This window comes from Tasmannia lanceolata, unplaced genomic scaffold (genome assembly GCF_043159265.1).
Source record: "Tasmannia lanceolata isolate RefF3 unplaced genomic scaffold, GAP_Taslan_0.1 ptg000008l, whole genome shotgun sequence".
NCBI lineage: Eukaryota > Viridiplantae > Streptophyta > Magnoliopsida > Canellales > Winteraceae > Tasmannia > Tasmannia lanceolata.
In genome coordinates, this window is record NW_027518685.1 from 29,479,369 (window position 1) to 29,501,161 (window position 21,793).

A 21,793-nucleotide genomic window follows, 5' to 3' on the forward strand; every position below is an offset into this window, starting at 1 on the left:
TGGGACCCAAACACGAGGGAGTGAAGATTCATATCCCACGATGTGCTTGGATGCTTCCTCTCAGTGCTTGGCAATGGGATCTGTTCCGCTTACTCTCATGGATTCGACGAATGAAGTGCTTCCATCATTCTTCCTATTCTTACTTATAGGGAAGAACACACTAAACCACATGAAGGGGACCAATCGCTAAATCCGCTTATTAATGAGAAAGCGAGGAACTGGCTTAGCTGTTCTACAAAGGGGAAAAGCTAAGGTTACAGAGTCACTTAGCCGTCTACAAAGGGAAAGGCGTCGGTAAGGAGTCACGTCAGCTGTGGATATAGACTAGGCTAAGGAACAGAGTCTTAATGTGAATGGATTAATGCAAAAAAGCCTTTAGTTTAGACCAGAAATTGGGAATCTAGTTGGAGCTGCCTACCTTCGCACACCTCCGTTACTCTTTAGGAGGCATCCGCCCAAATAAACTACCCACCTCGCAGTGTCCCACCCCCTGAATGATCGGTGCGGCGGTTAGGCATCTGCAGAAAGGAGATCCCTTACCCCCGCTTTCAAAAATGATGAATATGAAGTCCGGGAGGCTGCAGGTACTATGGATCCTCTGACTCCCAATCGGGTTGCCTTCCCGGGTCTCGCCGGTGTTGCCTTTTGATTTTCTTTTTAGGGTTTTTAATATAGAAATCCTAATTTTCTTATGTGAAACTATTTCTAAATCTATTTTAAAGTGTTGGAGGGTTTGTTTATATATGTTTTAACCCATACGTGTGATTTAAAGAAAGTTTTATCACCTTTCTTTACATGCATATTTTCCTCAGTTTTTAGGGCACGAAAACTGCTGGTTTTATAGAGTTTTGTAGCATAAAAACTGCTGATTTTTACAGTTTTACGTCCCTAATTAGTTGCTGATTTTCACTGTTTTATATCCCTAAATCGGTGCTAATTTTGAGTATTTAAGCGCATAAATAGGTGCTGATTTTTCAGAGTCTTTAGGGCATAATAAGTGCAGATTCCCATGGTTTTTAATGCATGATTAAGTGCTGATTTTCGTAGTTTTATTTCGTGATTAATCGCAAATTTTTATAGTTATTAAAGCTGATTTAGTTGCAGATTTTTAGAGTATTTTGATGAAAATAAATATATTTTAGGGTATGGAAAATAAGATTTTTGGGACCATATAGATAGTAGTTGAACAAATAAATAAAAATACATATCATAGGACAAGAATAAACATGTATTAAATAACTTTAACATAAGACCGAAAGAAGAAATTGACACCAAGCTAATTATTAAATTTGGACCTCAGGATCCTTATCTTCAGATCAGTGTGTCAAGACTCTGTGCGATCACCTAGACTTCAATATCAAGGCAAGTGATGACTGACTTTTATAATATTAGTTACAATTATGATTTACGTGATGATATTTCTGTTTCCTATGATTATTCGCATTCTTTTTGCACCTATGTCAATGAATTAACTGATTATCCCCGTAGAATTTTATATGGTAGGAACTTTTACTTTTAGGCCGTAATCTATATATACACGATGTTTTTGTATTGGCCTCGTACTAAAGTACGAGAAGATCATAGAACTACATGTGACCACTTACCGACGGGTTTGTGATGATTTCCATCGTGTATATACTTATGAGGAGATAGATATGACCCATATACCTCATCGAGATGACATGATACTTCTCGTAGTTTACCTGTCTATATGTATTCTGTATGATTGGGGCCCTCTTATATGATTCCATGATTTGCCATCTTTAGTATATTCCCTTGACATTCTCACATGCTTATTGATATTATTTATCCTTAACAATAAATCTTATAATTCTTATTGCTTCTCCTTATCACATGTGAAAGCCATGAGAAACACCTTTATAATGCAAATTTTCATTCTTGTCACTTTTATTATCCAAGCCAGTCACATGAGCTTGCTGTTTGACTTAGATTATTTTCCAGACTTTGTAGGTAAGGAAAGTGAAGGGGCCTTTGCCAATGAACAGGTCTAGGTGGCACTTAAGATGAGAGAGAGCACTCATAGGATTTCTTTAGGGGTTGAGATAAATCATGTAATAGACATTCAGTTAATATAATAGAATTGTCCGTTTTCCTTTTTGGGGTAGCGATTCGACTTTTGGGATTTTGGAAAAAAAATTATGTCTAAAAATTTGCTCCAAATCCGGGTCGTTACAAATAGTTATTAGGTGTGGTGGCAGCGCATGGAAGTGTGGACCTCACTGTAGCGGTTGACTCAGAAGATCACTTCTTTTGGTTTTTACTGGCCTAGGAGTTTGCTCTTGGCCACCCTTAATTGATCCTATGTAATGCAAGTAGGGACCCCTGGTAGTGACGACGCCTCGGGAGGAGGTGGAGGAGGCCCGGCTCAGAGACGTCGCTGATAGGCTTTCTAAGTAGCCGGCGGAGGAGGAACTGCCCAAAGTGGTGGAGGAGAGTCCGAGACAGGAGACGGGAATGAAATATCTAAGGGAGGATGTAACGACCCGGATTTTTACTGCACGGATCGTTACGGGCAACAAAACATATTTATTCCTGTAATTACGCAGCGGAAGGTTAAAGTACATCCTGAATTTACAAAAAATCCGAAGTATGACATATTTAAAACCATTTTACATCTGAGGAGATTGACTAGGTTCATCATTTCCGTATTTCCTCAAGTTCCTTTCACACTTCTCATAACTAAGGTTCCTCATTGACAAATACTCTCGCATCCAAATTTTCAAATCCTGGTGGGAAAAAGTGGGTTAGGAGAGCAGGTATATAGAAGCTTCAACAAGTAGCTGAAATCAATAATAAGAAAAGTTCTATAAAAATATGCAGTATTTTGTATAGAACATAATGTGAATTGAAAACTAATACTAGTAGGATTTTTTTTATAGAAACAATTTAACAAGATAGTAAAACAAAGCATTTAAAGCCCAATAGTTTCCAACTGTTTCTATTTCTGAGGTTTCCTGTGACGATCCGTCTCACCCTCATATTGTCCGCTTTGGACTTGGCCCGTTTCCGCTTTTGGGTAAGTCGACGGCTCAGAGGTACAAACATACCACACGAGAGAAACTATTGCACATTTACCTCTTCCATTTCTTTCATTTCACATTTTCGTTCAAACTTTCGTGCATATGAAATCCAACATTTCATTTCATTTTCCAGAAAACACATTTCATCATTTTGAAACAAATATGATTTGATATTTCCCAAATGTAAACAATGAATATTCGAAGTAAAACAGATAAGAAATATCTGAATAAAACAACATATAATCATATCCCCATCACTTTCATTGAGAAAAGATACCAGTCGAGTCTAGCTATCACCTGCTTTATCAAACCTGAGAAGTGGGAATTTGAAGATGCTTGACCTTGAAGATGACAACGATCAGGGAGAAGTGATTCTCCTAGCCTTTTCCTTCTGCTCCCTCTCTTTCTCCCATTTCTTTCTCTCATTTTCCTCTCTTCTCTTTCTTCTTCTTCCTTTTTCTCTTCTTGGCTGCTCTATTTACAGGAAAAACTGAGGGAAATAGTAACATGTGAATAGTTTTTATGCATAATAACTGTTATTTTTACCGGGTATTACAGAGGAAGAGTAGGAGAGACCGGGGCAGGAAGACCTAGAGAAGGGAGAGGGAGACATAAAGGAGAGGAAGGAGGACTGTGCGCGACAGAGGAGATAAGAAGGGAATAGACTCAAAAAATGTAACATCGACAGAGACAGAGACGACGAAGTGTGGGGCTATAACACTTGTACTGTTGTACCCTTTCTGGGTACGAGAGTATCCCAAAAAGACACAACGTTCAGCCCAAGGGTCTAACTTATCCAAGCCCGGTGTAAGGTTGTGGACAAAGGAGACACACCCAAAGACCCGTGGGATAAGGGGAAAGGGGTCACCCTGAGGGTGGAGGACAGAAAACGGGGAATGACCATCCAAAACTGAAGAGGGAAGACGATTGGGTAAAAAGGATGCCGTAAGGATTGCATCACTCCAATACAATTTAGGAACATGCATCTGGAAGAGCAGGGTGCGAGCCATATCGAGGAGGTACCGTAACTTTCTCTCAGCTACACCGTTCTGCTGGGAGGTGTAAGCACACGAGGTCTGATGGAGGATGCCATGATAGGCAAAGAAATCCTGAAAAGCATGGGAAAGGTACTCTCGAGCATTGTCGATACGTAAACATTTAAGAGGCCAAGAATATTGAGTAACAATTTCAGCATAAAAGGAGCGAAAAGCTGTAAAGACTTCATATCTATCTTTTAATAAATACAACCAAGTCATCCTAGAATAATCATCCACAAAAACAACAAAATATCTATAATCAGCAAGAGAGGTGGTCCTCGAGGAACCCCATACATCATAATGAACTAACTCAAAAAGGCTAGAAACACGACTAACAGCCCGAGGTTGAAACGACACATGACGATTTTTCCCGAGTTCACATGACTCGCACTGAAAAGGCTGAAGCAGGGAAGAGATAACAGAGATCTACTGGAGCCGCTGAAGAGAAGGATGATAGGCGTCCACCGAACTGTGCAAAATGGTGGGCGGCGGCGCACACTGAAGATGATAGTCCACCCACCTCACATCACGAGCCAATCGTCCTCCCAGTTGAGAGATCCTGAAACAAACAGTAAGAAAAAAAAATGTGACAGAGCAATTAAGAGCTTTGTAATCTGACTAACAGACACGGGATTAAAGGGAGACATGGGAACACAGAGAACGGACGATAATGTGAAGCCTTGATGTGGGGTAAGACTCCCAATACCAGAAATGGGAGCCTTAGACAGAGAGTGAAAGGACGAAAAGAACTAAGAGATGATGAATTACCAGTTAGGTGATTGGAGGCCCCAGAATCAATAATCAAGGGGCTCGACCGAGAAAGAAGAGTCGTAGGTGATCTACCTGGATGTGCATAACCAGCTGTGGGTGGGTGGCCGAAACCGAAATCTTGTAAAGAAACGACTTCATGTAAATTTTGTTTCGGTCGCAGCCGAAACTGAAATATTTCGGCCGAAACGAAACGTTTCGGCCGAAATTTAAAACCATGGCCCCCGCCACGTCCAGAACAGAAACCACTGTCATAGGCAGCTAGGGCAGAGCCCTCTGTAGGAAAAGCAGTAGAGGAGCCACCGAAGGCACACTGCTGGGCTCGAGAATAGATCTCAGTCAGCGAGGGGAGAGATCCCGACCCAAGTAGCTGCTGGGGAAATGGTAAAAAGTCCGGCCCCAAGGAGTGGAGATAGTGAACGGCCCTGAGTTAGTCTCGCTGATGCTTAAGGACTGTAATATCCGAGGTAAGATGCATGAAGGCATCCAACTGCTAGCAAAGAGAAGCGAAGCGGCTGTAGTGGGTGGAGAGAGCCATCTCCACGCTCAAGGCAAATCCATTCAAAACAAGTAGAAAAGATCCGGGTGAGGTTGTCCACCCCAGAGTAAAAACAAGCAGTGTGATCCCAAATAGCCTTGGCCGATGGCAAGCTCAACAGTGGCCGTGAAACATACGGTATCATATTCTGACATAGGAGCGAGCATATCATAGCATCATCCTGGCCCCAACGCTCATAAGTCGGATCCGAAGAGAGAGGAGGATCGCGCTCAATAAGGGACACCCGACCCTTGGCCAGAAGAAAGGTCTCAACAGACTGTCGCCAACTAAGATAATTAGAGCCATCTAATTTCTCAGAGGTCATCTGAGGCAGAGACTGCTCTAAGGAAGGAGAATAAGTAGGAGGAGTGTAGCTAGAAGAAGGTGCCGAGGGACTAGAGGAGGTACTAACAGTGGGAGAAGCGCTGACAGTAGGATCCGTACTAACAGGAGTCTCCATGAAAGAAGGTGAGAGAGAGCTCATGGCCAAGCCGGCAAAGAGATGATAATGAGAGATACGACAAGAAACAGAGAACACAACTAGGGCATACCGAAGCCACTAGACGAGGTAAGAGAGAACGCCGTGACCCCAACGAACAAGCATGGAGAATGAAAGAGACGACATATGAGGGCCTCTAGGGCATAAAGAAGGAAGATGAATAGTTGGAGCCGTGAACATGAGAGAGGAAAACCCAGTCCATTAAGAAGAAGATGAAAGGAGAGGGGTTAAAAGAAGGAGAAAGGAAGTTTACAGGGTGGGGTTTTGGAGTTTTACGGGAGGGAGAATGACGAGAGGTGGTTTGGGGTTGAAAAAGGGAGCCGGAAAAGGGAGAAGAGGCTAGAGGTTAGGAAAATAGAGAAAGGAGATGAGGGAAGGTGGGATGGGGTGACTGGGGGAGCTGGAGAGGGGCGGGAGGGAGAGCCGGCGGGGGTGCGAGGGTGGAGGAGGGGCTGGAGGGGGTCGAGGGTGGGAGGTGGAGGGAGGTGGAGTGAGGGTGGGGGGGTCGGCATGGGTTACGGGGAGCGTGGAGGTGGAGGGATGTGGGCGTGGGGCTGTAGAGGTTCGGGGATGGGGTCCGGCGAAGGGGGGAGGCGCGGGCAAGGTGGGGTGGGGCTGTAGGGGGTCAGTGGTGAAGGGGAAAGGGGCAGGGAGGGTGGGGTGGGGCTGTAGGGAGGAGAAAAAAAAAGATTCTAGGGTTCTAGGGTTTAAGCTGTAGAGAGGGGAGGGAGGAAGAAGATGGTTCTAGGGTTTGGAAGAGAGGAGGGGGGGAAAAGTAAAAGAAAAAGAAAAAAGAAAGAGAAGAAGAAGAAGACTCAAGGGTGGTCCCTAGGCATCCATGCCCTAAGGCTCTGATACCATGTTGAGGGTTCAAGGAGAGAAAGAGAAGAAAGAGTGAGTTAGGGTAGTCTCCCTCTCACTAATATATTTATATATAAGAGGTAAGTACAATGGCCACTATGCCCTTAGGCACTTACACACACAGATACACTTCTAATGAAGTCGTTGTGAATGCCACCTCATCCCTTATCTAAGATTCCACACTCACAACTTCCCCTTTCGTGGGGAGTTACGTAACTCCCTCTTTTTAAAAAAAAACTGAATGACTCATTCCATTCTTTGCGAGATTTTCATATTTCCTTACTTTTAGGGATTTCATTTCCCTTAGTCGTGGATTTTTTTTTTTCTTTTCTATTAAAGTATTTTACTTTATGTTTATCCTTTTAACTTTTTGGAACAACATGACATTTAACCACTTTTTCATTTTTTTTACTAAGGGATTTTGCCTTTATTCCATTTTTGTAAAATTTCGAGTTCAACAACACTCAAAAACTCTTCTCTAACTATGACCCATCTAATTATAAGTTTTTGACTTCCATGATTATCTCCCCAATAGAAGCGCAATTGTCCTAAACAAACTCGTCTATTTCTTTCAAAAAACAAAGAATGAAGTACTCAGATCTTTGGTAGATGTAATAGAGACTATTGACAAAGTCAGTCCACTCGAATCTAATCCACACAGCTAAAAACCTCTTCCTCTAAATGGGGAAAAAAACTACACTTTGTCCTCAGCAATTTTTCTTGTTAGACAAGCACCCCCAACCTAAGGCAATAAAGTTGTGGATATGAAACTTGGGAATCCATTCCATATCCCTCACGAATTGGCCCTATTGTTCCAAGGGAGCATCTTTCCATATCCCTCAATGAAATTTAATAGGTCATGTCTATAATGTAAAAAAAACAGTCTCCTTAGGCATGTCACATAAGGTTGTAACTATCTCTCACGAATTAGCCCTATTGTGCCAAGGGAGCATCTTTCCATATCCATGACTGGCTGATGGAGGTTTTGAAGAGGATTCCGATGTATGGGACTTTCTCCCAACTTTGGCCTCTAGAAAGTTGTCTTCTTAGGCATGTCACATAAGGTTGTAACTTGTAAGTTGTCTTCCAAGGATCCTTATGCTACAGTCATAGCTATTTATGAATATTTCCCATTATTGAAAAAAGTCCTTGCAAAAATAGAAACCAAAAAGGCTACAGAATAAAGCTAAAGCCAACTTGCAACCATGCACAGTAAGCAGTTTTCTACAGAGAAAACGCAATCAAGTACAATAACAAAATCCAGCATCTTGATATCAGAATTTTATATTTTCTAAATTCTCAAGATAGAAGAGAGAAATATGAACGCACCCGGCAGAACTCTTTCGAGCACGAGAAGCTGTCTTGATAACGTCCCCATTTGCTAGAACAGCCTGCAACATAACTAATGCTGGAAAAGCGACACTTAAGAACTGAGGTAAAATCTACAAGCTGAATTAACAAACCTTAAGGCTGATGACATTGTCCCGCATAGTTCCATACCTACAAACTGAAGACTAAATTATTACATTGAAACAAAATAAAACCATTCCAGGAAATAATAGGGCAGTTTTAAGCATAAGATAGCTTATAGAAAGTGATGAAAGTTTAAAATAATCAAGAAGATGATCACAGTAAAGATTATGTTGTGGCAGAATGCAAGAGAAACAAGCAAAAGATTTTTTTTTTCCTCAAGTGTTAAAGCATACAAAACAAACTTTTGAACTAAATCTCTTTTCATTCCATGAATTTAGGACTTCACAGAAATTAAAAATCCACATCCTGACATGGACCCATATCTGCATAAATTGATGGTGCATCAAAATATGTTATTAGAGCATTGATTGTGCCAACGAAAAATACATAGAAACATCAGAAAGTGGTTATGATGCAGCAACAATCTAGCATAGTGCACTCAAAGAAGGTTTGACCCAAAAATTAGGTCTTGAAGATGAAATCATTAAGGCATCGTACTGAAAACAGCAATGGAGCCCACAGGCCTTGGTTGAGGGTTGAGACTAAGAAGAATAAAAATCTGTTGTTTACCAAATAAAATGTCTGCTGTTTACCTAAGAAGAATGTTTGATAATGTTAATGTTAGTTTCACAGTGATTTTAGATATTAGATGGATTTTAAGAAGTTGTAACCTGGAAATTATTATGGGATTTCTAGAACAGATCATTCAAAATTGACTCTCTCCTTCTCTTCTTAAGCGCAACACTAATCCACAAAAACCGTTCCCACAAAAGTAAAAAGAATTAATGATGTGTAAACAACACATGGCCTCACTAACCTGCTAAACCGCAGCATTAAAGAGAGATGCAATGGGATTAAACGAGCAAAAGAAAACTGACTCTAGGATAAAGATGTAATTTCACATAAAGAAGTTAATAAATAAGGAAATAAAAAAAATCCGTAGGGCACAAGAAAAGTAAAGCCCCCCCACCCACACAAGCACGCAGGCGCATGCACACCATTGCCACCACCTGACCCAGCTTGGCTCAGTGCACACGCATGTATGTGAAACTTTTCCCTCAAAGCTCCTCTCTTCTCAAGATCCCAACCCTTATAAAAAGTGCAGTTACTTAAAATACTCTCTCTCTCTCTCTCTCTCTCTCTCTCTCTCTCTCTCTCTCTCTCTCTCTCTCTCTCTCCAACAGATGTGGAACTGAAGTTCCCAACCAAAAGGAAAGGGACGTACAAAATGAGAATAAGATGGACCTTTTCCAAGAGTTATAAAATACACTTTTATATATGAAATCCAACACTTGTTATCTCCAAATCCAACTGACTGCAGATATTTCTTGACAAGAATTGCTGAAGGTAAAACCAATCGACTTGGGCAAGTCAGTGATTGATGCAGTGAACTTTTAATTAATTCGGATGAGTCAAAGTAGGTTTTGAGTCATATAAGTCAATGCTTGACTCAGAAAGTTTTACAGTGTCATTAATAACTAGAATGCAAAAAAAGAAAAAAAAATGGTTTGACATCCTTAGATGTGCATAGCATAGAACAGTGCCACCGACCAGATTGCCTGAAACAACATTTCACCTCTTTGGCAAATCATGATATCCTACATTTGACTAACCAAGAGGCAGCCGTGTAAAGTCGGAGAATAGAAATTAATATTTTCATGGAGGATGATGGCAGCCCAGCAAGCAGAAGTTAAAGCTCAACCACTCATTCTTCTAAGACATTAAAGAAGTCAATGGAGACAAAAGGAGCAATACCTTACAGCTAGAGAACCAGAGCAACGAGTAGCACACATGCCTCCAATAGTTGCACCGGGCCCTGACAGACAAACAAAAAAATCCCTCAAATATGATTACAACTGGCAAAATGTTGATATATGCAGAAAAGAAAGAACTCCATTATCTCAAACGAAAAAGAAATACTCCTCATCATACTCAGACAAAAACCACACTGCATTGAAGAATCAAATCAGCCAAAGAAACTAATAAAAACCAAAGTTACAAATAAGGTTACTTGCTAATTTGAGATTCTTACATAAGCCTCTGCGTTGAGAATGGCTGGAAGATATTGTTTACGCGCACAACAATAGCACAAGCCATTGTCTCAACAAGAATTTCAGTAGAAATAGGTTCAAATCGAAACCAAGCAAACTAAGTGAATGCCACAGCATTGACGGCAATTTACCAGAAAAAGATGCCCACAACTCATCACTAGACGCCTCAGGTCACTACCTAAAGAGACACGATGTGAATGAATTAGGAAGGTGTGTTTCCTAATTTAAAACAGGATTTGCTAGGGACCATGGCAGAAGGCATTTTGCGGATGTGCTGTTGAATGTGAGAACAGCCACCTCAAATGAATTAAATGAATAAGACAAAATTTGAGTCTGTACTCTGTGTAGCTGCTCTCACATGCAACAGCCCATCCGCAAAATTCCTTGTGCAATGGTTCCTAGCAAGTCCCATTTACAACATCTTCAATCTTACACACAAAAGCACTTAGATTAAAGGCAACCAGATGCCCAAACAAATAAAATACGGCATCTAAACAGCAAATCGGAACATAGACACAAGCCACAGAACTCATCTTCTCTATGATTTTGATTACTCCGAACTCTCACCATGAATTTGATTGACCTAGCTAGCTTGTTCTGTCATATGATGACTGACCAGGAACATACCTGGCAGCCATCATTTCCTGATTAAAATATGGTCAGTCAAACAAAGAACAGCACTTAGATAAACTAAGGCAGACAGGTTCCCAAACATACAGAACCAGCATCTTAACCACCGAACTGGAGGAATACACACTAGGGGTGGACATGGTTCCGTTCGGTTTGGTTTTGGGGTATACCCAGAACCGAACCATATATAATCGGTTCCCTGAAATTGGAACCAGAACCGAACCATATATGTTTGGAACCGAACCGAACCAGAACCATATATAATCGGTTCGGTTCTGGGTTTACCCGACCTTCACCAAATGTAGATATTTTGCCTAAACGTATTTATACTCGGTTCGGTCCTGTTTATATATGAACTACAAAGACTAACATGCACGAATTTGGAATAATCAGGCACAAGCAATGCAAAAATTATATATGACCTACAAACATGCACAAATTTGGAATAATCAAGCACAAATTTGGGGGGTGAATTAAAATTTTAAAGGCAAAGCAACACGCTAAAGAGGGGTGAATTAAAAGGGGGTGGGGTGATTTTATCAAGCGATGAGGCATTGGGTTTTAAGGTGAGGGTCGGTTCTCGGTTCGGTTTTCGGTTCCGGGATCCCAAACCCAGAACCGAACCGAATTTCCATCGGTTCCAGGATATCAGAACCGGAACCGAACCATATAAATATGGAACCGAACCGAACCATATGTGCCGGTTTGGTTCGGTTCCTCGGTTCGAACCGGAACCATGTCCACCCCTAATACACACAACTCGTCTTTTCTAAGATGATTTTGATTGGATTTCTATCGAAAAGATCGTGAATTTTAGATTGAACTAGATAGCTTGTTCGGACTCAAGTGATGACTGAGCCATAACATGACGGGCAGCCATCATGACTCACAAGATAAAGAGATTTATCACAACCTGAACAACTTATGTATTGAGATTTACACAGACCCAGTGTGTATCATTCTGTATCTTCTTTATCGTGTTAGGAAGGTAAGCAATCATGATGCAGTAACTGTTTGACACCTGTAAAAACTGTCAAAATATTTCATGCACCATTGCCTAGTGGTACACAGAGTCCTCTGTGTATCATCAGATTGGGTTCTAATCAGGTCATTACTTCAAATAGCCCACTTTGTCTAAAAATGCCCCAATGTCTGTATACCAACAGAATTAAATAAAATTCTAAGTAGTCTAGTTGTCAGAATTGCTTATAATTCATATGGTTGTCTTTTTGCATTATCATGTTTCTATTATTTCCATATTTTTGCTTCTTCCACTGTAACAAAAATGAGAAATCCAAGGTAGGGATTCTCATTAAGGACTTCAAACTTGCCATTGGAGTAGAATTCACTAGTAAATTGTTTTCCCAATTAAAATAAAATAAGTCAAAAAACTAAAAGAGACGTTGGAAACTTCAAAAAAATAACAGAAAGAAATACATTGATCCACACGAACTAACCTGGGTCAAGTGGAAAGAAAAGACCATAAGGCTTCAGATATTCATTAAGTTCCACCCATTCAACACCTGGTTCAACAACCACATCCATGTCCTCGACATGCAGTGCTTTAATACTCTGCCATACCAACCAATATTTATAGTCAAAGCATGATCAAACAGCATAAAAAAGTTAGCCATATGAATAGCAGGCCCTCCCTTTAACATAATAACCAAACCTCCCCTTATTAAAAGTTTATTTCCAAATCCCCCCGCCCCTTTTAACAAGATAAGCAATAACATTAAAATATAAGCATTCTAAAAGGAGGAACATGAGGTGTCAGCTACGAGTGTACCGAAACAATAAAAAGGGAAAGAGGAAAAGTCAAATTTAATTGCCTATGCCTTCCCTCTCTCCCTTTCACTCTTCTCAACTACGGTGCATGTTTGACATATTTGTCAGTGGTGTACCTTACCATTCAGGGAAGGTCAATGCTCGTGAGATGAGACATATTTGTCAGATCCAATGAATAAATTATCAGTATTTATAGACAATATGAGATCAATTAGTTCAAGTTGGAAGAGTCATGTCGGTTCAATTTCATAATCATTTTCCCTCTATATGGAAGTATGTAACAGTCTAGTCTGTTGATATTTAACTGTAAAATTAAATGCCTGTTAAATATGTCATAAGGTGGGGAGGAGCTGAGGTCCCTAATAGAGATGTCCACGTCCTTGCAATGTATAAAGTGTATCTGTTAGAGTTTAAAAATATAAGTATCAACAGTAACAGATGTGTAATGCGTACTTTCATTGATGACATGTCAATGCAAACACCCCCATAAGGGGACAAGGTATGCCCCTCAATTGATGTTGCTCCGCCATATGGTACGATAGGGACCTGCTTGCGAGAAGAAAATGTCCAATAAGTGGTTACCTGGTTGACTCTAGCAAGAGGATTCATATAATTTTTTTTCTCTATTAGCAAGTAAACAAAACCAAGCTGGGGCAGACATCAACCAAATTTTACCAAGAAAATGAAACCGACCTTATACTTGTTACAAGATGTGACTATCTTAGATACTTCCTCTTGTGATCTGCAGAATCAAATAATGAAATGTGGATTCATCACAAACAAAGTCATTACGACAGATATTTAACATTTGGTTTATTCAGCAGCAGTCAGCAGTATGTTATCTGATATAGAAGAAAAGTCATCAGAAAACAGAAGAAAGTCATCCAAACTAGTGCCTAACAAGATTTTACCCAATTTTCTCATCACACTGATAATAATAAAATGCATGAAAGAATTTCATAATTAAAAGAAAATGTTAAATATATCAAACAGTTGTTAAGGATTTATAATGGATTCAAGAACCAGACACATTGACCAAAACAGACTCCTACTATGCACCGCTAGCAACAAGAAAGAGCCAAACTGGAAATATACCCATGCATGATTCCAACGAGCAATGAAACAATAAAAATAGATAGTTCAGCATCTTACATGAACAGAAAAAGGAAACTTTTTACAGCAAGATACAATGAATAACAGAAGAATATTTGTTAAAAAAGTAATTCCTCACATTCCGTTGGTCCTGATGTAGAGATTTGGACTAGGGAATTATGATACCCAGATAAAATATGGACATGAGACCTAAGATTTTACACTTAATATTGAAGTACTGGTCAAAGATACAAAACAATATGTTACCTATCTTAGCATAACCTGGAATTCTTGTGGACTTTTTATTTCATTTTACATTCTAAGCATCCTTGGACCATGGTAGCCCCATCCCCAAAGTGATGAAGTAGGATCCAGAGCCCTTTCCCCATTGTAGTTGGCCATGAAAGACGAAAAAAATCATCACTAAGGCTGCAACAGTTCAGGATTGTGCCACTACAGTGTCTTCCGAAACCCCACCAACTTATAGCAGGCCTTAGATGGCATCATTATTACAGAAGATGATTTGGCAAACATTGATAAGCTGAAGGCCTTTCTTCAGTCTACACTCAAAATGAAATACTTGGGACAGTTAACATATTTTTTGGGCTCAGAAGTTTCACGATCAGTTAGAGGTGTATTGGTCAGTCAGATGAACTGATGAAGTATACAAAAAATTTGATATCGCTTGCACATCATCCAGATCACAAGACAGTGGACACGCCCCTGGGGCTCAATGTGAAGTACAGTTAGTCAAATTATACACCTCTGAGGCTGAATCTGAAGTAAATTCCCATTACATATCGACAACTTGTGTGGAGTCTGATCTATTTGAAGATGATGAGCCCAGACACTGCATATTTTGTCTAGGTTGTGAGTCAATTTGTTTCATTTCCTCATATATCACATCCTATAGTTGTTCATCGCAAAATCAGATATGTACAAGGGAAGATCGACAAGAGTCTCCTTTTTCATCATCATTACTTGATTTGGTTACATGTGCCGATGTCAATTCTGCAGGGTATCTGACTCTCACCATTCTACTACAAGATGGTGTTTGTTCCTTGGAGATTCTTTCATTTTATGAGAGAGAGAGAGTAATAAGATGTAGTTTCTGATTCATCAGAAAAACCAGAATATCGGTCCATGTCTGCAGCCTCCAATGGACTCCATGTGCTTCGTTCTAATTTTGGTATTTTTATTTCTCCCTGCATACGAATTTATGGAGATAATAAGATTGTCATTTAAATTTCCACTAATCCTGCATTGTTACTCTAGTGGGTGGATCTCTCTTTTATATGTTGAATCTTCGTGTCAGTTGGAAGATATGTTCACAAAGGCTGTCACACGAGTGCAGCGTGACTTTTTGGTTTGCAAATGTTGCCATCTGCTCGTATGCATCAATTTGAGGGGAGGCATGGAAAATAGCCTAATTTGTACCTTTTGTATATATACCGCATTGTGCTGTATATAAAATAAGAGTGAATTAGACTTTCATGTGGTATCTTTTCTCTCTTCTCTTTATTCCCTTATGTGCAATCATTCAAACCCAATTTGACAGTATGGAGTGCCCAAGCCACAATAATTGGCAGGAAAAAAATCAAAAAGTAGGTGTAAGCACATAACATTGTAAGTAACTCCTAAACGTCATAATTAATCAATAAGAGAATGCTTGAAAAATCCCCAAAGTATTCCAAATCTTTTCTTCTTTAATTGGCTTTTGAGAGCTTTATGGGAATTTTAATAAAGTTTGACAGCTGGTTAAATAATAAAAGACAAGGAAAGTTAGTGCAATTATTAAAACATGGCAGTGCCAATATCAGTATTTTTATTTATATTTGTCGTGTCTCTTATCTCATGTTTGGGACGCATGTATCCATATGTATCCTGGAATTTGAAAACTGTCAATCAGTATCTCCGTTCCCACGTCTGCGTCCATATCTATATTTGTATCTGGGTATCATAGGCCTCAATTCTATTGGTCACTTTCTTTCCATGATTGATCCCATAAGAAACTTACTTAAACAACCTAGTTCAAAACTCAATTAAAGAATTAGAAATCCTATAAAGCAGAAAGATACCACCCTCAAATGTAAGCCCAAACAGAGACATAATGATTCCTAAAAAAAATTGAAAGAGGCTGGAGAGGCTTAACTCAAACTCACCAAAGCACATCCTATGAATAGCTACAGATCGCCATTATTCCCTATAAAAATAAATGAAACCTCTAAAATCCGCAACCAAAAAACCCATCTAGGGCCCTTTGATTTGTATGGGAGCCTTTGGATTATACTGTAACTTCAAAATCAATAAAAATCAATTCCAGTAATTTGATACCCTATATCCCACCTCTCTGAAAAGAAAATCCAAGCATTTGGCACTACTAGATATCACATACAAATAACAACCCTAAGCAAAAATGGTGAAGTTACGAAGAATAATACCCTGTTCACAAACAGTTGAATAAGATAGAGGCTTGATCTTTAACAACGGCACTCAAAATTATCAAAGATATATATAAAAAAACTAAAAGAAAATAAAGAAATAAAATGGTGCAAAATCTAGCCATAAAAACACACCTTGGAAAAACAACCACGTCAGGGACATTTACAGCTTTGTGAAAGCTGTTTTGTGGGTTTCCATGAAAGTACCTCTCATCGTAATCCAATGTCAGGTTACCCTGCACAAGAATATGACCATGGAGAAATATTGGAGATCGAAAAGGAATGCAATAAACAAAAAGACCAAATTCTCAAAAAGCTCGGGTGCAGTGGAAAAAGATGCTTCCAATGAAAGAAAAGAAAATCATAAATATATTACCTTACAAACAACCTTCAATTCATTGATAAGCACTTTTGGAATTTCCTTATGAGCACCTTGAACCACAACTTCAACACTATCCTTTTCCTCAATGCTGTTGAAGCCAAAATCGACAATGCAACCATCAATTATAATGAAGTTACTATTTGTTACTATGGTCAACCATTCTTCAAATGACAGTTTGTTCCAAATTGAACGTAGTGTAATTTAATTGGCAATAGCAATAATCATTTCTATCCAATATAAATTATCAAAAAATTGATAAAATAGTTTTGGTGAACCATTCTTAAAATAACAGTTTGTTCTAAATTGGTATTAGCATTAGTCATTTCTATCCATTATAAATTATCAAAAAACCGAAAAAAAAATAGTTTTGAAAAAAAAAATCCTTCAAAAGGACAATCTCTGAAACATCTAACCGAAGATTGAAACTCTGAATGAAGGAATCACATATAATCAACCCAAACGATGAAGTTAACGTTTGTTTCTATGATCGGCCATTCTTCAAAATGTTCATTTGCACCAAAATTGAACTTATTGTTGGCTGATTATCACTCACAACAGACGATAGTCATTTCTATTATCAGCTATCTCTGAGAAAATCTCCAGTCAGACTAATCAAAGATCTATAGCAGCCCATATCATAGAGCACAAATTTGAGAAGAATCGAGCTCATCCAAAACCCATACAATGATCAAAGAGGCTCAAGGCCAAGGGCGCCCAGGCGGGTCCACATGCTCAGGCGCCACTTTCATCCACATAGCTGGTCGTATATTGCATGTCCATTACCAATTCATTATAATCGTAGATTCCCTATCCATTGCCACCCTTCAACTTTTATTTTGATCATGTAGCCTACTTTCTAGGCATCAAAACTTTTTCGTTTGGCTTGATTTTGGTATCATTAGAAAGTTTTTTTTATTACCAATCTAACGAGCTCAAGATCACGAGATTTGGATGTAATTTGAGGAAGTTACCGTGGTACATGTCTAATGCGGAATTTCTATTTTATGATTATTTTAGAGCATTTAGGGTTTCTCTTTTATGAAATCATCGTAATGGACTTTTATTGATTTTATGAAATAATGCAAAGAACGGGAAAAACATGTACGTTTTCCTTTTATCTTCTTCTCCAATTTGCAATAGCAGTTGAGATTGTTGTTCAACCTTGGCAAAAATGCTAAAAAAAACCCTACAACACGTAGCTAGGAGTCCAATCTAATGATTTTTGTATCATTTGAAATGTTTTTCAATTACCAATCTAACGAGCCCAAGATCATGCGATTTGGACGTGATTTGAGGAAGTTATGACAGAATTTTCTAATGGGAAATGATATCCCCCCAACACCACCCCTAAATGGATAAAACCCACCCCTTTAACGATTTCCGTGAGAATGGTTCACTGCGTTAGGATAAATTCACCCCCTTTAGCGTTTTTCTTTGCCTTTAAAACTTAACAAAAAAACGTTAAAGGAGGGGATTTTATCCGTCGGAGGGAGGGGGGGGGGGGGGTGTTTATCAATCCCCTTTTCTAATTTAGGGTTATTTTTATTTTATTTTTTTGCATTTAGGGTTTATTTTTCTATGCAAGCATTCTAGTGGAGTTTTATTGATTTATCAGATAATAGAGAGAACATAGAAACGTTTTCATTTTATCTTCTTCTCCAATTCGAACTTCGTTCAACTCAGTAAAAAACGATAAAAACGCCCTCCCCTGCATAACCAGGCTACATCAAACATCTAACAAATTATCGAAATTTCAAACTAAGGAATCGTTAAGCTCCAAAATAAACGGTTGTTACGATCGCACGAAAGTACAATTCAAACGATATTCACTACTATTATCAACTATCTTCGAGAAAATCTCTCCATTCAGACTAATCAAACATCCATAACAGCTAATTTGAGAGAAGAGGAAACAACGAGATTTTCCTGAGAAAACTCCGAAACATCAAACGGATTATGGAAATTTCAAACTAAGAAATCGTGAAGATCCAAAAGAAACAGTTGAAAAAATTACGCTACAGATTAAAGAGAGGATAAAAACCTGTAATCGATACTCGAATCACATAAGGAAGGACTTTTTCGGAGATCTAGGGCAAGAGTTCCAGCTGAAACTACGACTGCAAAGGGTAGAAGAGAGGTATGCCAAGAGGGATTTGGTTTTCTCTCTTTGGATCTTATAACTTGGCGAGTGTATGGGATTTTTAGAGTGCGATCATGAGAGGGAGAGCTCTGAATAAAGATGGAAAATTTTTTGCAGGAAGAATTGACACGATAAAACCAGGTAGAGAACCTCATAGTAATCGAACAGAACAGGCTCCACGGTATGGGAATGCTGACAGAGAGATGATTTTTCAGCCTTTGCTAACTGAAGAGGGAGATATAAGGAGGTCTGGTTGCCTCGAATCAACCACTCTACTCTTTTTCTATCTTTATTTTTGTTTCTATCCGCTTTATTTTTGTTTGTTTCCGTTACGCCCGATTAGGCACGTAACATCACACCATATAATTATTAGAGAATATCAGATTAAATCTGACCGTTGAATCATTCGAGGATTAGATTAGATGGTAGTTAGTTAGATCCATTATCCAAATCTTATCCTTATCTTCATGTCTTATATGTACGGCTAGTGGTTCAAATCAAGAGGAACCATGACTCTCTTAAACAAAGTTTTCCTTGTTTGCTGTAATTTTCTTCTCACTCCTTTTCATTGAAGAGGAAAGTGTTCTGCGCAGGGAGCTTCCATGCGCTTAAGTGGCTTAAAAAGCCTCCAATTTGTTCGTATAGCAGGTCCACCTATGCGGGTCCACAAAAAATGACCAATGGGAGGCTTTTTAAGCCACTTAAGCACAAGGAAAATACATAAACTTAAATACAAGTACAATGAGAATGTCACATCATCAACCCACTTACCACTAACATAACACATCATAAAACTAACACCCATGACTCAAAACCACATACCCACTAACCTAAAATCCAAATCCCTCAATAACTATCTTGCAACTCCTCCCATACACCATAACATATACGTATCATTCTTTCCCCCTTACTAATAAATAAAATACTTTAACTCGCCAAGGTCCCAAATTGCAATAGCCGCGATCTTTTGAACTCCACTTTCAAAATCCGCTGCAGTCAAACTCAAAAAGAAATATGAGCTTTCATGACACTGCATCAAAATAATGAAATGATCGAATGGCTGGAAAAAATTGTGAAGATTCTTGGCAGAGCGTTCAACAAACTATCTTTGTCGACATCAATTCTTGAACTTTTCTTGACACAAACAATAGATTTCTCAAGTTTCAACTTTTCATCTTCTTTTCGCACTTCCTTAATCACTTTGCTGATTTCTTCTGGGCCCTCCGCAAACCATTGTTGTCCTTCCATTATTTTCAAAACCAATTCTTTAATTTTCTACAAAATCTTCGCGTATCGATTCCCATAACTTCCAAGGCGCAGCCATTGCACAAGATCGACGGCTATGATACCACTTGTTACGTGCCTAATCGGCCATAACGGAAATAAACAAAAAGAAAATAGAAATGAGGGGAAAAGAGGTTGATTCGAGGCAACCGGACCTCCTAGTGGTTCAAATCGAGAGGAACCATGACTCTCCTAAACAAAGTTTCCCTTATATGCTGTAATTTTCTTCTCACTCCCTTTCATTGATATACATAAACTTAAATACAAGTACAATGAGAATGCCAAATCATTAACCCACTTACCACTAACATGACACATCATAAAAACTAACACCCATGACTCAAAACCACATACACACTAGCCTAAAATGCAAATCCCTACGATAAGTCAATAACTACATTGCAACTCCCCCCATACACCGTAACATATACGTATCATTCCTTCCCCTTACAAACGACTTTGTCCTCAAGGTCGAATTAATAAATAAAATACTTTAACCCGCAGGGGTCCCAAATTGTAATGGCCGCGATCTTTTGAACTCCACTTTCAAAATCCGCTGCAATCAAACTCAAAAAGAATTGTGATCTTTCATGACACCGCATCAAAATAATGAAATTATCGAATGGCTAGAAAAATCGTTAAGATTCTTGGCATAGCGTTCAACAAAACTATCTTTGTCACTATCAATTCTTGAACTTTTCTTGACAAGAACAATAGCTTTCTCAAGTTTCAACTTTTCATCTTCTTTTCGCACTTCCTTAGTCACTCTGTTGATTTCTTCCGAGCCCTCCGCAAACCGTTGTTGTCCTTCCATCATTTTCAAAACCAATGCTTTAATTTCCTGCAAATCTTCACGTATCGATTCCCATAACTCCGAAGGCGCGGCAATGGCACAAGATCGACGGCTATAATACCACTTTTTACGTGACTAATCAACCGTAACTAAAATAAACAAAAAGAAAATAGAAATGAGGGGGAAAGAGGTTGATTCGAGGCAACCAGACCTCCTAGTGGTTAAAATCGACATGAACCATGACTCTCCTAAACAAAGTTTCCCTTGTTTCCTATAATTTTCTTCTCACTATCTTTCATTGAAATACATAAACTTAAATACAAGTACAATGAGGATGCCACATCATCAACCCACTTACCACTAACATGACACATTATAAAAACTAACACCCATGACTAGGGCTGCAAATGAACCAAGTCGAGCCGAGCTTTGGGGTGTTCGGGCTCGGCTCGTTTAATTTTTATGAAGGCTCGTGTTCGGCTCGGCTCGGCTCGTGAAATATTCGAGAAAGCTCGGCTCGGCTCGGCTCATTAAGTAGAACGAACCGAGCTTAAGCTGGGCTCGTCTCAAGAAGACAAGAATGATAAAAACATACATTTTGTGAGATTTGAACCCAAGCCCCCTCTAAATCCGACGCCTTAACCACTCGGCCAAACTTTCATTTATGATAAACAACCCACATTCTTTTATTTTATATATAAAAAACAAACATGATCCAAGCTTTAAAGCTCGGCTCGACTCAGCTTGTTTATGAACCGAGCCTAAAAAGCTTGCGAGCTTTTCTGAGCCGAACTATACAGAGCTCAAGTTCAGCTCGTTTATTTGGCGAGCCTAATTTTTGGGCTCGGGTTCGGCTCGTTTAGTAAACAAACGAGCCCGAGCCGAGCTTTTAACGAGCCGAACCCAAACATGTTCACGAGCCGGCTCGGTTCATTTGCAGCCCTACCCATGACTCCAAACCACAAACCCACTAAC

The 21,793-nt window shown here is 39.2% G+C and overlaps 1 protein-coding gene across 2 annotated transcripts in view; it reads right to left on the bottom strand.

The window, feature by feature from the left end:
• The window catches only part of LOC143885110 (FAD-linked oxidases family protein), a 61,755-nt gene extending 42,734 nt beyond the window's left edge, over positions 1 to 19,021 (bottom strand). The window contains exons 1-9 of one of the 2 annotated variants that reach the window (XM_077389103.1): positions 18,643 to 19,011; positions 16,596 to 16,689; positions 16,355 to 16,455; positions 13,380 to 13,428; positions 13,140 to 13,232; positions 12,356 to 12,470; positions 9,973 to 10,033; positions 8,208 to 8,244; positions 8,074 to 8,135 (exon numbers count right to left, since the gene is read on the bottom strand). In XM_077389103.1, the coding sequence (XP_077245218.1) occupies positions 8,074 to 8,135; positions 8,208 to 8,244; positions 9,973 to 10,033; positions 12,356 to 12,470; positions 13,140 to 13,232; positions 13,380 to 13,428; positions 16,355 to 16,455; positions 16,596 to 16,689; positions 18,643 to 18,896 (866 nt within the window). In that variant the 5' untranslated portion in view covers positions 18,897 to 19,011. Of the gene's footprint in view, positions 1 to 8,073; positions 8,136 to 8,207; positions 8,245 to 9,972; positions 10,034 to 12,355; positions 12,471 to 13,139; positions 13,233 to 13,379; positions 13,429 to 16,354; positions 16,456 to 16,595; positions 16,690 to 18,642 lie in introns of both variants that reach the window. The other variant, XM_077389104.1, reaches the window with a different exon arrangement.
• Between the last annotated feature and the right edge of the window lie 2,772 nt (positions 19,022 to 21,793).